Source organism: Gossypium arboreum, chromosome 6 (genome assembly GCF_025698485.1).
Source record: "Gossypium arboreum isolate Shixiya-1 chromosome 6, ASM2569848v2, whole genome shotgun sequence".
Taxonomy (NCBI): domain Eukaryota; kingdom Viridiplantae; phylum Streptophyta; class Magnoliopsida; order Malvales; family Malvaceae; genus Gossypium; species Gossypium arboreum.
Window position 1 is genome coordinate 9,068,284 of NC_069075.1, and position 14,381 is coordinate 9,082,664.

The 14,381-nt window shown below is 30.4% G+C and overlaps 1 protein-coding gene and 1 long non-coding RNA gene across 2 annotated transcripts; one reads left to right on the forward strand and one right to left on the reverse strand.

Annotated features, from left to right (window-relative positions):
* Nucleotides 1-4,969: 4,969 nt before the first annotated feature.
* On the reverse strand, nt 4,970-10,770 carry LOC108484036 (uncharacterized). Its single transcript, XM_017787655.2, has 12 exons — nt 10,401-10,770; nt 10,193-10,280; nt 9,435-9,728; nt 9,078-9,236; nt 8,551-8,691; nt 8,372-8,428; nt 7,684-7,822; nt 7,150-7,254; nt 6,825-7,015; nt 6,104-6,145; nt 5,828-6,023; nt 4,970-5,202 (listed from the first exon to the last, which is right to left on the reverse strand). Exons 1-11 carry the CDS (start codon nt 10,499-10,501, stop codon nt 5,856-5,858), a joined length of 1,485 nt encoding a protein of 494 aa, XP_017643144.1. The 5' UTR covers nt 10,502-10,770; the 3' UTR covers nt 4,970-5,202; nt 5,828-5,855.
* Nucleotides 10,771-12,033: 1,263 nt separating this feature from the next.
* Nucleotides 12,034-13,830, forward strand: LOC108485586 (uncharacterized). Its single transcript, XR_001871325.2, has 2 exons — nt 12,034-12,424; nt 13,451-13,830. It is a non-coding gene; the product is annotated as an uncharacterized LOC108485586 (long non-coding RNA).
* Nucleotides 13,831-14,381: the final 551 nt, after the last annotated feature.

A 14,381-nucleotide genomic window follows, 5' to 3' on the forward strand; every position in this document is an offset into this window, starting at 1 on the left:
AATGTAACCTGAGGCAAACAAAAGTGACTATTTTTATAAATTACCTATAAATTTTATATACTTCTTACATTCTAAATTTTGTCCCATTATTTTGATTTTTAAGAAATTAATTCCTTTACTTTTTAAATTTAAAATTTACTTTTAAATTATATATAATTAATAATATTAACTATTTAAATTAATTAATAACATTATAAAAATTTAGAAATTAAATTATGTTAAAATTAAAGATTAAATATCAAATTTAAATATAATAAAAAGACAAAAACTAAAATTTATCTATGGAATTACATAGATTTTCGTTCTCAACTAATCCATTTATATCTAGTTGGTTCTTATTATTAATTTTTTTTAGATTTAGTTAGTCTTTGAACTTGTATTCCGATAATCAAGTTGGTATTTTCATACTAACACCATTAGTTTGTGCTGATGTGGCACTACTAACCAATCATACGTTGCCCCATAGTAGCCTCTCGATGCGTTATGTAACAAAAATAAAATTTTAAATTTTAAAAATTAAATATAGAAAATTAATTAAAATGTATATTTTTTCACATCTAGAATGAACTATATTTGGACAACCATATATCCGGGTTCATTCTAGATGAATTTTGATAATTTTATTTTTTTACTATTTTTATAAAATATTAGTTATTTAGGTTATTATTATTTTAAAATATATATAACATATAAACTTATAAATATATATAAATATTTAGATATATAAAATCTATCATATATATAAAGGGTGAATATCTAGTATACTGATAATATATGTTTTTTATGCCACAAGCAATCTTAAAAAATTGACATGTCCAATGGTGTATTTAGGGAGGCCAGGGGCCAGCCCCGTAAAATGAAAAATTGTCCATTGGGCCTTTTAGAAATTTTAAAATCTTAAATTAGTAAAAGGTAAAACTACACTTTGCCCCCTAAAAATGATAAAAAATTGATTTAATCCTTTAAAAATTATAAAGATATAAGCTATTAAAAGTTAAAATTTAATTTTGGCCCCCTAAAAAAATTTTCTGGCTTTGTCCCTGAATATGTCCCTCCTTTGTTAAAATATTTATTTTTTAATAATTTACTATACCCTATATGACACTTGTCAACTCCGACTTTTCTTATATGGTCTAAAATATCCACTAGCGATTGTACCAAATAATTTATATTATATAAATATTTAAAAGTGTATAAAGTTATAAGTATATGTTATATATTTTTATACAAATATATTTTTATAAATTTATATATATTATAGGTTTTATATATTTAAATATTTTTATAAGTTTATATTTTATATATTTTCAAAACAATATAAATTAAAAAATATTTTATAAAAATTAACAACATATATAAAAGTATCAAAACACATTTGGAATGAATCTGTCTAGATTCCATTCTTGATGTAAAAAAATATACATTTTAATTAATTTATAGATTTTTATTTTTTATTTTAATTTATGTTTGCCTTATGGCTTATTGAGAGGTTGTTATGTGGCACCATTGGATTGGGTTATAGTGCCACATCAACATAACATAATGGTGCTAGTATAGAGGTATCAACACAATCGTCGATTTAAATACAAATTCAGGGACCAACTAGGTAACATAAAATATGGGCCAACTAGGTATAAATGGACAAGTTTAGAGGCCAAAATATATATTAACACTTGATCCAATTAACTTTAAAAAATACTATTTAAAATAAAGATACTAATAAATTTAACCCTTAATGTTTACATTTTTATCAATTTGATTCTTTTTTAGCTAAAATTATTCATTAAACTGCCAAGTAGAGTTAATCACAATATCCTTTTTAATGGCAATGTTGAGTAAAATAAAAATTTTAACCGTATTGGCGAGATAACCATATATACTTTATGTTGACATGACACTATTATCTTACACATCAACAAATAATTTAAAAATTAAAAAATTAACATGAAGTATCGTGAATTTCAATATATGTTATCATGTTTAAAAATTCGACATTTTAATCACTATTTTTGTTAGAAAATAGAAATTCAATTTTTTCTTGAAAGGTTATTAGTTAAATTGACTTTTTAAAAAAAATAAATTAAGGCCTAAATTTAGTTTTAAAAAGAGAGACTAAATTAGTAAAATATATAAATGTGAAAGGCTACGTTTACCCTTATCCCTAAATATTTATATATTATTAAGAAAGAATAAATATATTATAGCAGGGTTTTAATAAATAAATAAAAATTAATTAATTGATAAAATTCTTTTGACACCAAGAGGCAAGTTGAATGATTGCCAAGTGGCATAGTATACATTCTTTTACTAGATTAGCTTGATTTGAGTCTGGTTTTTAATGTTGTGTTATATCTTCAATACATTTGACGTTTGAAAGTTGCAATAAAAATTTACGGGCAAAAAGGACAAATTGTCTACCTATTCTTTATTATGTGTAAATAATTATAATTATTCCCATATACTATATACCAATTTGAAGTTTCAAAATAAGAAAATTGATATTTGTTATTCCAGTAAATGTCACTACGGTGGAGGCGAAAGCATGTCTTCAAGAAGTATCGGTGACTGAGGAATTAGGTTTTCGAAATTTGACAATGGAAAAGGATTCCTTGATAGTAATAAAAAAGGTCGGTCTTTAGAAGTGGATAAATCGAGTACAGCAATAATTATTCAAGAAATTAAAAAAAGACGCCAAAGATTTGAAAACATTACCTACTCTTTCGCTGGACGACTGGTGAACCAAGCAGCACACGTGCTAGCGGAGGAAGGGAAGAACTGGACAGAAACAAGGATATGGCTTGATGAGGCACTTCAAATAACAGAGTCAACGACTAAATGGGACAAATGATTCTTGAATCGAGATTGAAATGGGTCAAAAAAATGAAAAATGGATGATTTCGACTGTCTTTCTACAAAGAAATTCCATCAAAGCCACACAAAGCATAGATCTTTTCAAAATGGAACGATGGTAGTTGATGAAAAAGTGGATTGCCAGAGGAGAAACTTTTTGGTTTTCTTATTTTTTCAAAAAAAATTAGGATGTAATCGATTTTTAGGGTTTATTTCTTTTAAATATTTTCTTCTTTTTTTAGAAATGGACGATTCAAGTCCCTTAGGAAATGAATAGGATACAATTGTAGTATTAATTAAGATTTGTTCCTTCAAACTGATGAGTGTAGGAAAGTAGGACACATAAAACTCATGCAAAGAGTGTATTTAAGTTTAAATTTTAATAGCAACCATTCTTTTATTTTTCAAAAAAAATTTAAACTAATTAAAGGTTTAAAATCAAATAATTTTAAAATAGAAAATCTCCATGCATTAATTATCTAAAAATATTTATGGAAATCATATTTTAAAATTATTGAAAAGATAAATTAATTTCCCATATATTATAGCTAAGATATACTTTCAATTACGAGAACTTATTCATATAATTATGTATTTTTCGTGATAAACTCAAAATGTTTATTCATAAATAAAGTTCTATTTTTTTTTGAAATTATTTAAATAGCTTGCAAAGTTTAATAGTGAATATTATACAGAGGTGTAACAACTCCTTAGTATTATTAGAGTAATTATGAAAATTATATTAAATAATATTCACTTATTACTACAATTTCACTTATTTACACTAATCATTCATCATCCACAATGTTTTACATCTCTTGAATAGCATTTCTATGCATACAGCATGTTTTCAAACTTCAAAAATTATTTATATTAATAAATTTTTCTTCAATAAAAATATATTTTCCAAGATAATTTTAAGTTAAACATTTATATAAACACTATTTTAAGCACTATAAAATAATTATCTTTTATATATTCAATCTAAATAAATATTTTAAAAAGACAAAATATTATAAGACCCCATTTACAAAAGATAATCAAAATGATATATTTATTTAACACACAAAATAAAAAGATTAGTTAGATTTAAATAAAGAATAATAGGCTTAAATATGTATCTAAAATTAATTTCAAATTTGGTTTTGTTTTAATCCATTAACTCCATCTTTAATATGGTAAAAATTCACCTTAAACTCGAATTTATGTGGACCAACCCTGTCAACTCCTTTTTGTATTTGTGATTTAAACTCCCTTTTTCTTAGGACTTGGATGTTAATTATATTTTAGTTACTCAGTCAATCTTAATTTTTAACATCTATAATACAAAATTATACCACTAATATTTAACATAGGGTAGATATATTATTAGGAAAAACTTTTTTATTTTCCAATAAAATTTTCAAGTTAATTGAAAAAACTACAGTTTTAAAGATGTTTTCAATGTAAAATTTTACTCCTTTATTTATCAAATTAATTTGTTTAATCAAAGTTAATGAAAATTTTAGCTTTGGGTAAAATAATTGAACAACAACTTCAACTCTTCTTATTTATTTAAACAAAATTAATAAAAATATAATACACGAGATAAAATACATGATTTTTAATATTTATTCAATAAACATTTTGATTAATTAAGATTTCTATATATAACTGTAATAAAATTTTTTATAAAGAAATTCATCTAACAAAAACATTAAATAGAATCAGAATTCTTTATTCATAATCATGATAATCTTAATAAATTTAAAATGGGAAAAAAGTGATTAAAATGATAGAATTAAGATTGTTCAGTCCAAAAACTTAGAACTGCAATAATAATAATAAGAACCATATTAGAACTTTTCCCATAGATTAAGCATGATAAGAGAAGAAGTTACAACACACACAACATGTGAGCACTGAAAATACTAGTTACGAAGAAACTAAATTGTTTTTCTTTAAGAAACGTACGGGCAGCCAGTGAGGTCTGTTGAATAATTAGATTCAAATTTAAACATAATTAATTTATCCTAGACGCAATAATAGACTTTGCACGTTTTTGGTCCAATAGTGTCGGTTCTGGGGTCCCCAGATGATGTGTACAAAATGAAACAAATATCAACCTAGTCGAAATCTATTGTATGTCGGTGCAATTTTCCTAATAATTTTGTTATTAAATGTGTCACCGTTTCCACCAACCAGAAACTCTCGAAAAACCTTCGTATACAACCAATATAGGAGTTAATTAATTTAACTTTATTAACAATAAAATACTAAGGTGGGGACAATGTCCTCGTATATTATCAATCTAATGTACTTCCCTTTGTTCCATACTGTGGATTCCCACATGACAGTCCCCAACGCATATGCCTGTATATGAATAGAGTATAAATAAATAACTCGCAAGCTATTTAAGTTTAACTTGAAAAAAGAAAATCAAAATTGATTAGGTAATTACCAAGTCTAGCTTAAACTTGAGCAACTTGAGCTATTGAGTCAAATTTAAACTTAATAATACTTAATTCGAACGACTCGCGAGCTTTACATATTTTTATTTTATTAAGTTACATTATTACCCTTAATATATATTAGTAAACCTATGCTTAACTATTGAGCTAATCAAATTCAAAATTGAGTATAAAACTTAGTAAACAAACTTAATGAAGCTCGAGCTTGAGTAGCTCGATGTTAAGCTCAAACTTAAAAATAGGTGTCCATCTAGCTCAAGTTAAATATTGATCTCCAAATTTCTGAGTCAAGCTCAAGCTGGACAGTATTCAGGCTCACCTAGACGATTACACCTTATGTATGTATATAAAGAGAGAAAAGAGATTGTACAATATTCATAATCCCTTTGCTACATGAATCCTCCAATCAAACTAATAGAAAAAAGCCATGTACCAAGATACATCGTTGTACCACAATCGATTTTGTGTTTAGCCATAGAGTGAATACAGAAAAAGAAGTGGCTACAAGGAAAAGGAAATAATTATACCTTCAATTTTTGTTCCTTGAAAAGCAGACTACAATTCAACTCCGTGGGATGGTGTATCATCATTCCCCCCCAGCCGAAAGATCCAACGGAACAGTTGTGATAACTTACTGGTTTCAGGCTTATGCTTTGACTCATCAAGATGTGCATTGCAAAGGGTATCGTAGTCGTGGATAAAATGGGGTTCGACAATTTTATCCTGGAAGTGACATTTGCAACTATGAGGAGAAAGTCATTATTATGTCTATAGTTTATACAAGAAGGATCTGATTATGGTACCTTGAAAACTTGAAATGGACAAAAGTCGGTACCGCCACAACCCTATTCACCACAAAAGAAACATCATTATCAAATCGATATTAGAAGATATTTACATGAAATAGGAAAAAGTTCAAGCAGGATCTTATAAAACCGTAGCAAGCAAAACTAAAGCAGAAATAAGAAACAAGAAACTAGGTAAAAACTAAGACAATTAAGGCAGGCGAACATGGGATTTCACTACGTTTTTTTGATGTAATCATCACTCCTGGCCATTGACAGTAACACTAATGCTAATAATTTCATGTTGTCGGAACATGAAATGACAAAAATAACATTTCCTTTTGCTGGTATAACCAGTGAATTATTGAAAGACTGAAAATTTACTTGGTTGAGTGAAGAAGTGAAGCACAGGGAAGTGAAAAACGTTAATTTTGAGTTAACTTGATAAGAAGAAATTATAAAGGAGAGAGAACATGACTAAATGAGATGTACATTAAGTGTGCATTTTTTAAAATTTTCATGTTTTTTTTCCCTTCCATCTTCCTGTCTACAAGACAACCAACGAAGGAAAATTGCTTTTTCTTTTCATTTTTTCACTTTTCATCTTTTGAACCAAAGACGGCAATGGAAAGAAAAAATATATTTTCTTTCCATTTTCCTCTAATTTTTCATCTCTCAATTTTCTTTCCACCCTACGAAGCAAAGCCTAGGAGAAGAACCTTCAAAGTCAAGAACTTACAGGCATTGGGATGGGATGCTCATTGTGTAGAACTTGCACAAAGTATTTGCTTGAAGAATTAGCCGGACAGCTATATAAGACCAGCATATTATTCCCAGCAAAAGGTGCCACAATGCTGCCTCTCCAATTTCTTTTCTGGGGAGGCTTAGGAGGGAGATCCAAAGGCTCCTCCTTTTGTATTCGCTCAAAATCTGTAATGTTTAAATAAACACCAAGTTATCAGCAAATAGTAAGAACCTTATGCAGATGCACATAATCTCGCTTTTAAGTATTGTCGTGAAACAGGATATCAAGGATGCAACAATGTAAGGATGAAAGCACTGACCAGATCCTTCAAGGAAAAGCCCAAGCAAGCACGAAAAAGGAACTACAGTTTCTGCATGTGCAAAACGCAATCTTGCCTTCTCATAACTGCCAGGTACTTGGTTATCTACACATGAGGAAAATATTGGAAGTCAAAATTGAGAACAAGCCATTGTCAAGCAAGCTTTTGCCTTGTACGGTAAGCTATTCTCACAAGAAAAGTATATCTCATCTACTTTAGGTTCAGCAATCTCTCAAGAAATTATGCTAATGAATGGCAACAATAGCAACACTAAAAATGCTTGCCCTACTTCATTTTCTAGATTAAAAACTTGCAGGAAAAGTTACAGACAGAAGAAGTCAACTAATTATGTAATAATTATGTTAAGTTGAATTGTGATTATTATGCCCTTGCAATAATAAGAGAGAACAGCATCAGACTAAGAAGAAGACAATTTATAATATTTTATAGGCAATTCAAGACTACTCATTGCTAAATATCACCCACTCCTAGACAAGTAAAGACTGTACAACCAAAAACTCATAAAAATATTACCTTCGTCAGCGTTGATAGCTTCTGACATGGATTGCAGAACATCTTTAAGCAAAGGCACTCCCATTCTATAATTTAATGATTTACCATAACCCTTTACCATGAACATCTGTATATCATCCGTCCACTCCAACAAAGCAACCTAATTATTTAGACAGCTTTTGAATGTTAAAACCCATATAGCATGGAAAATAACAAGATTAACTAAATATACTGTTGAAATTAGCATGATAAATAGCAGGATACAAGCTTCCCTGAAAGTAAAGATCTTGGTTTATTTTTCCTTAATATTTACTTAAGGAACAAAGACAAAGTAATCTAAACAAACAAATGGTTATCCTAATGAAGGCAATTTCTTCTACGTATTTACTGGTATGGAGATCAGCAAATGATATATGTTAGATTAATGAAAAATAATAAACATATAAATAAAATAAACTGTATAAAATTTAAGCTTCAAAATATTTAGAGATGATATACACTTCTAGCGAACATTAATAGCATCAATATTTTTGAAAAAAATGTCCACATTCTGGAAAATCATAACGGTCCCTACATATCAACAGTATTTCCAATATGAGCAGTGATGGGATATGCATACTATCTCCAATCTTTTAAATGAACAGATCCCAACTCCAATGAAGCTGTTTATATTGATTTCTCCATAAAGAGTAATGAAGCATGAGAATACCTCAGTGGGACTGAAAAGACTGCAAGCTTGATCAGTTATATCCAACAAGGATGATTCCTGCCGCATTGAAAATCAAAGGAACCAAAATATAAGACTAAAGTTGAACTGACCAATATTAGACCTTCCTGATTTTTAACAGGGTATGAACTACAAAATTTACATGAAAAGAAGATGAGTACCTGTTTACACAGAAACCAAAGAGAGGATATATCCTGTATTGTAAAATTGAACTCATACCGCTTAGCCAATGCAGAGGTAATCTCCATCAGGATCGGTTCTTTCAGCTTATTGAAAGAAGGCTCTTGGTTTTTCCTGAAGTCCTGCACTAACAAAATTCAGTTTAAATAAGCAAATAAGAAGGCAAACCAATCAAATTACAGCACAAATGAATCAACAAAATGATTAGATTAATCTAAGCAGTAAAGGTTAGATTGATCAACAAATGAATCAAATCCGAAAGTTGAAGGTTAGATTAACCTAAGAGGTAAAGGTGCTGAATGTATAAAATGTACAAAAATGATTAAGAAAACAACAAAAAGAATGTTTGACTAACTTAAAATCTCAGCTAATTTTCTTGCATCAAACTTCTCAAATTTGTAGCCAAAATTAATATCAGTATAAAAATATGGAAAATCTAGAAACACATAATCGTATTAACCATACTTGTGTTGGTGCTCTAATAATAATGAAGAAACATCATCCATACCTTGTAGGTTTGACAACACTCAAAAAACCTCAGGATTGTGTCACTTGCTCGACTTTCACTTGTAACAGCAAATGCTCGATGACGACCTGGACCTAGACTTCCTTTTCCACTAAATAGCCCCATGCCAAATGCAACAGCACTAGCAGAAGCCCGAGGAATCTTTCCCACAAATTAAGAAGGAAATTCTAAATAAATAAATAATGTACAATAAGACCATCTTCAGAAATGGGGATAAAGAAAAATAGGTTTGCAGTAGCATCCATATGTTATACCAGAAATCCCAAATCAAAGAAAAAAACCTCTTAATCACACACACACATGTATAATAGAAAATAAATTTTCAAACATAGAACTCACTTGAGTAGTCTTTATGGGATACACATCGGGGTGGTATTCCTCATTAAATATATCGGGAAATCTTTCCCTAACCCTGATTCCAAGCTGATACAATTCCTCTTCTCCTTTGATATCCAACTCTCCACCTTTCAGTTTCCCTTTCCAAGGAGACTCCCAGTTATGAAACCAAGCAGGGACTTTTTGTAAGGACAAATTCCTCTGTTTGGCATCTTCTATAAGTTCCTTTATATGAGAAGCCAACTTTTCCATCTCTCTCACCCGCTTCTTTGTAGGAGAACGCGTTCCATGTCTTGCCTAAAAATAAATATTTAAACTAACTTCCCTTTTGTTTGTACTCCCAAGACATTCAACAAGTACTAACTAACCACGCTAGAAATCTCAAGCAAAACAATGACTCTTAAAAGGCAGCACAATGAGTAAGAAGCAATCTCACAACTGCTATGTTTTGCACAGAATATAACAACAGCAAATCTTAAAGATATCCAATAAGCTAACAATTGGAAACAATGCACAATACTTACCCTACTTCTCCCATGCATCTAAAATCAAACTTTGTAGTAAATCTTCCATAAATTTGGTTCAGTGGGGGCATATTATTAAAGAATAATTATGCTAAATTTTGTAAAGACAAACTTCATCTAACAATAAAATGTAGATCCAAAATATACATCTACTCCATATTAACTTAATCTCAACACCATTTCTAGCTGCCGCGAATAATTAAAAACTCAAATTTCATGAAAATAAAACAAAATTACCACAAGATTTAAGTGGATAGGAGTACAGCCTTGAGGAATATCAGATGGTATAAACGAATTGTCAACAATATCTTTCACAGCACCATATCTGCTCCAAAAAAAAAAAAGGAATAAATAAGAAAAAAACTAAAATAATAATATAAACCTGATTCAAAATTGTAAAGATGATGAAACTACGATTCAATGAGATAGTGAAGAAGAGCGAGACCTTGTTACAGTAGAGAGGTGTTGACGAACATCGAAATCTCGATCAGCTTTTGAATTTGAAAATAACGTTAAAAACAGCAACAAAATTGCTGCCATGGCCATTTTCTTCAGAGACCCTTGTTTGAAAATTAACTGGGAAGAAAAATGGAGGGTTTTAATAAATAGACTGAAAATGAAAGCTTTGGGTTTGGGTTGAAAACCGCCATTAACAATTCCATGCTACTCGCGTACTGAATTGAAGCGTCTGAGTTATTACTACACGTTGATCTAGATTACTTTTGGGGTTAAATAATTGTTGACCATATTTTCCACGGTGTTAGATTAAGATCGCTATCCTAAACTGGCGCAGCGCCAGCGGCTGCTTTCCTTTGCTTGTCTTTTTACCGCGAATTTAATACTTGACACGTGGAAGACCTTTTTCTTTTCTTTTGGGTATAAAAAGTTAAAATTTAAATACCTTTCTTAGAATTTGGGTTTCGAATTCTCACCTGCGTTAATCCGAATTATTTCATTTCCGCCCATCCCATTAATATGATGGGAGATTGGGTTTGAGCTTTGAACTAACAAAGACTACTACCATTGGGAAAGTTATGGGAAAAATAACACTAGCCTAACTTGTTATTTGATAGATTAAAATAACAATTAAGTTATTTAGAGAACTAGCCACCAATTTTGGGGTTGCATCAATGGACTTATTAAAACAAAACCACCAAAAGTTAATTTAGAGATTACAACTCGTTAAACTTCACTTACTCTGTTCTTAGGTGATGAAATTGATTCTTGGAAATGTATTTATCGAATAGAAGAGGAAAAATCCTACAAATAAAAAAATCTACTTTAGGGGAAATGGAAAGTCTTCCAAACTTGTTCTTTACCATAATATATTTATGGTGATAAAAGGTAACATTTTTGGGGAATTTGTTCATCTCAAGATTACACTATCCTGCAACCAGAAGTGACTTATTCCAAGAGAACCTTCAAGTAAGGGTAAATAGATTTTTAAAGCTAATTGAAGAATATTCTTCTCAATGTTCCTTATAATCTAAAAAATACAATAATAACATATGTTAAGAAGCATTTTATAGTTGTTTAGGGGTCATATTTTTCAATTGCAATATCTCTAAAAACTAAGGATGATGGAGCAAATGAAAACCCACTTCAAATAGATGCAATGGGAGATAAAAGCCCCATCCATTGGTTGTAACTTCACTTATTTGGTGTGATCTTAAGGGAAACAAGAACTCATATTTATAATGATACAGCTTGAGACACGGTACATCAACATGGTTATCTCCCCTGTGGTAGTGATGCATAACCGATTTTCACTTTCCATTGAACCATTTCTCTTTGCAATCTTGAAGGATCGTCGATGATTTTGTAAGACAAAATGAAAAAATTGAGAGGACAAAAAGACAAGAAGAAGCAAGTTTTCGATGACGACAAAGGCCTTAAAGTCGCAAAAGAGCCGTATTTATAACTACCTGGGTGGGAAATTGAAGCAACACTTTTAAGCGAAGGCAGTAACAAAGAAACAATGTATTTTGAAAAACATCAATCAAAGGCAAACATGTGTCTAAAAGCAATCAATACACAGGTATAATTATCAGGTAGTAATTATGAGTTTTAAAACTCTTTGCATGTTTAATTGGGGGTTTATGACTGGATTCTAGCCGAATTCAGTAGGCTCACCACTAAATTAATGTTCGGTTGATTATAATGACTTATTATGGTCCGCATGGACTAGGCCTTATTTCGGCAAAAGGCAGCATAGGCATTTCCTTCCCTCACCACTGAATGGTAATTCAGCCAAGGTGGAATAAGATTTTATTTCCATTTTCAAATTTTGCCCCTCACCTTTCTAAAACCCTCCTTCTTCAACCCAACAGCTCCTCTCACCCAGCCTCTCTTGCTTTCTTCGCCTCCGGCCACTTTCAGTTCTCCGCTATTTCATGTCAGTCAATTGAAGTCACCAGTTCCTCCGTTCTTCTCGACAGCCTCTGTCTTGTTTATGCGTTCAGTTTAGGGGTTTGCTCTGTTCTGTTTTTTTTTTTTTTTGCTTTTCTTCTCTATGGTTCTTGTTTATAGGAGAGAAATAATTCTTGATTTTGGTTCCTCCCTAATGTTTTATAGTTCAGATTTAGTTCATCTGTGCCCTTTTTATGGTTCTATGTTTTGTTGACCTAGTTTAGGATGGTGGTTTCAAACTTTTGTGATGTATATCAAAGTCTAAATTCCCTATATGGATTAAATTTGGGATATCTTCACATTTGGTGGTCTTTGTTGATGCTATTCTGCACTGAACCAATCTATCTCTATGTTGCTTGATTTGCATTGTCTAAACCCTATACCAGTGGTTGCAGGTTGATAGGCCACTTGGCTTAATTACTTACTGCTTGTTGTTCCTCCTGATTACTGCATTTGCTTGTAATTTCTGGTTCTTGCTTCTGTAGCCTCATTGCATTCTATTATTTCTACTAAGCAACATAACTCGGACTTGACTTACTCTCTCGCTGTAGTAATCTGGAAATAGATGGAAACATATTTATGAAATGTTGTTCTGCATTTTTCTTCACAAGTACATTTTCTAGAAGCATTTTTTATATAAAGGGAAGGGGGTAGTGGTTGTCCATGGATCGAATTCAGGATGGGTGTCAACTGAAGACTTGAACACAAGTCCTTTGCCACTTCACTCGTGGTTCATTTGACTTCCTAGAAGCATATTTAGTGCCTGCTCTCTTTTACTTTGTTGTGATTTTATGGTGGCTTATTTCCTATTGGAATATTGTTCAGGACTGCACAATAATTTGTTTGGAAGTTTGTTATTTACGTGTTTTTTATTTTCTTTTTTGTGTTTAATCTGAGATGAAAATGTAAATATCGTACTGATATGTTTTTCTAAACCAAAAAATTAGGGCTTTGAATTGCATTATTCTTCCCTTAAGTTGCTTTGTTTTTAAGAATTTCCCCTTACCCTCAGGATTTTTTCTTTTATTAAAAAAAAAAAAAAAAACTAAAATGAGACGAATAACTAATGCCTTTCTTGATGTTCAGGTGAAGCAGTACAACTAGCATGATGTGGAGTCAGGTATTCATGGAACTGTGACTGAAAGTTTTCATCAGTGGGGTATTCCACTTGAACTAATTTAAATGAATGGTTAAAGGTTTTTTGAACTGTGGTCTCCATATAAGTGTATTATGGTTCGAGTTTTTTTTTTTTTTTTCTTGTTGGACATATTTTCTATGGAGAGAGCACATTAACGAGGAATTACTATTTGTGGTCCTACCAACTCGTAGGAAGGGTGCCTCTGTTTTACTTGGTGAATATGATCTATGTCTGTAAGAGGAGTTTGTTACTGGTTTGTATTTTTGAATGTGATCATCAGTTTTTCTGTTTGTCTGATTTCATCTTATAAATTCACTATTTAATGGAACTCATGAATTGATGTATGTGACATATATCATTTGTACATATATAGACATTTGCTTGTAAATACTTAGATGGTCGTCTATTGTTATTTTTCATTCTTTCCTACATACATGCAACTACAAAACTGCAATAATATGTCAGGAAGAATTTGGGGTTCTCACTTCCTGCATTCCCAAGATGTTCACTTGGAAATTTTTGGATATTGAATGCTATGTTTGGTTGTAGCTACTAGAATGGTTGTGTATTTGTGAATGGTATGCTTATACTTTTAACAAGACTGGAATGGTTGTAAAACTAAAACCTCATCAAGTTCTTTGCAATTTGATGCTTGCGATCGATGCTTTTAGAACACATGTAAATGCAATTTCATGCAATTTTCACAATGTTTTTTTAAATTATTTTTGCTCCTACAGTCTATTATATAATTTTTGTACAATATTGAAGACATTATTATTTGCAAAGATATGAATTTTTGTTTAATAAAGTAGATTATATATAAAAATAATATTATATATTATGATTTTTATTAGTTTATATTTTAATAATAATTATATT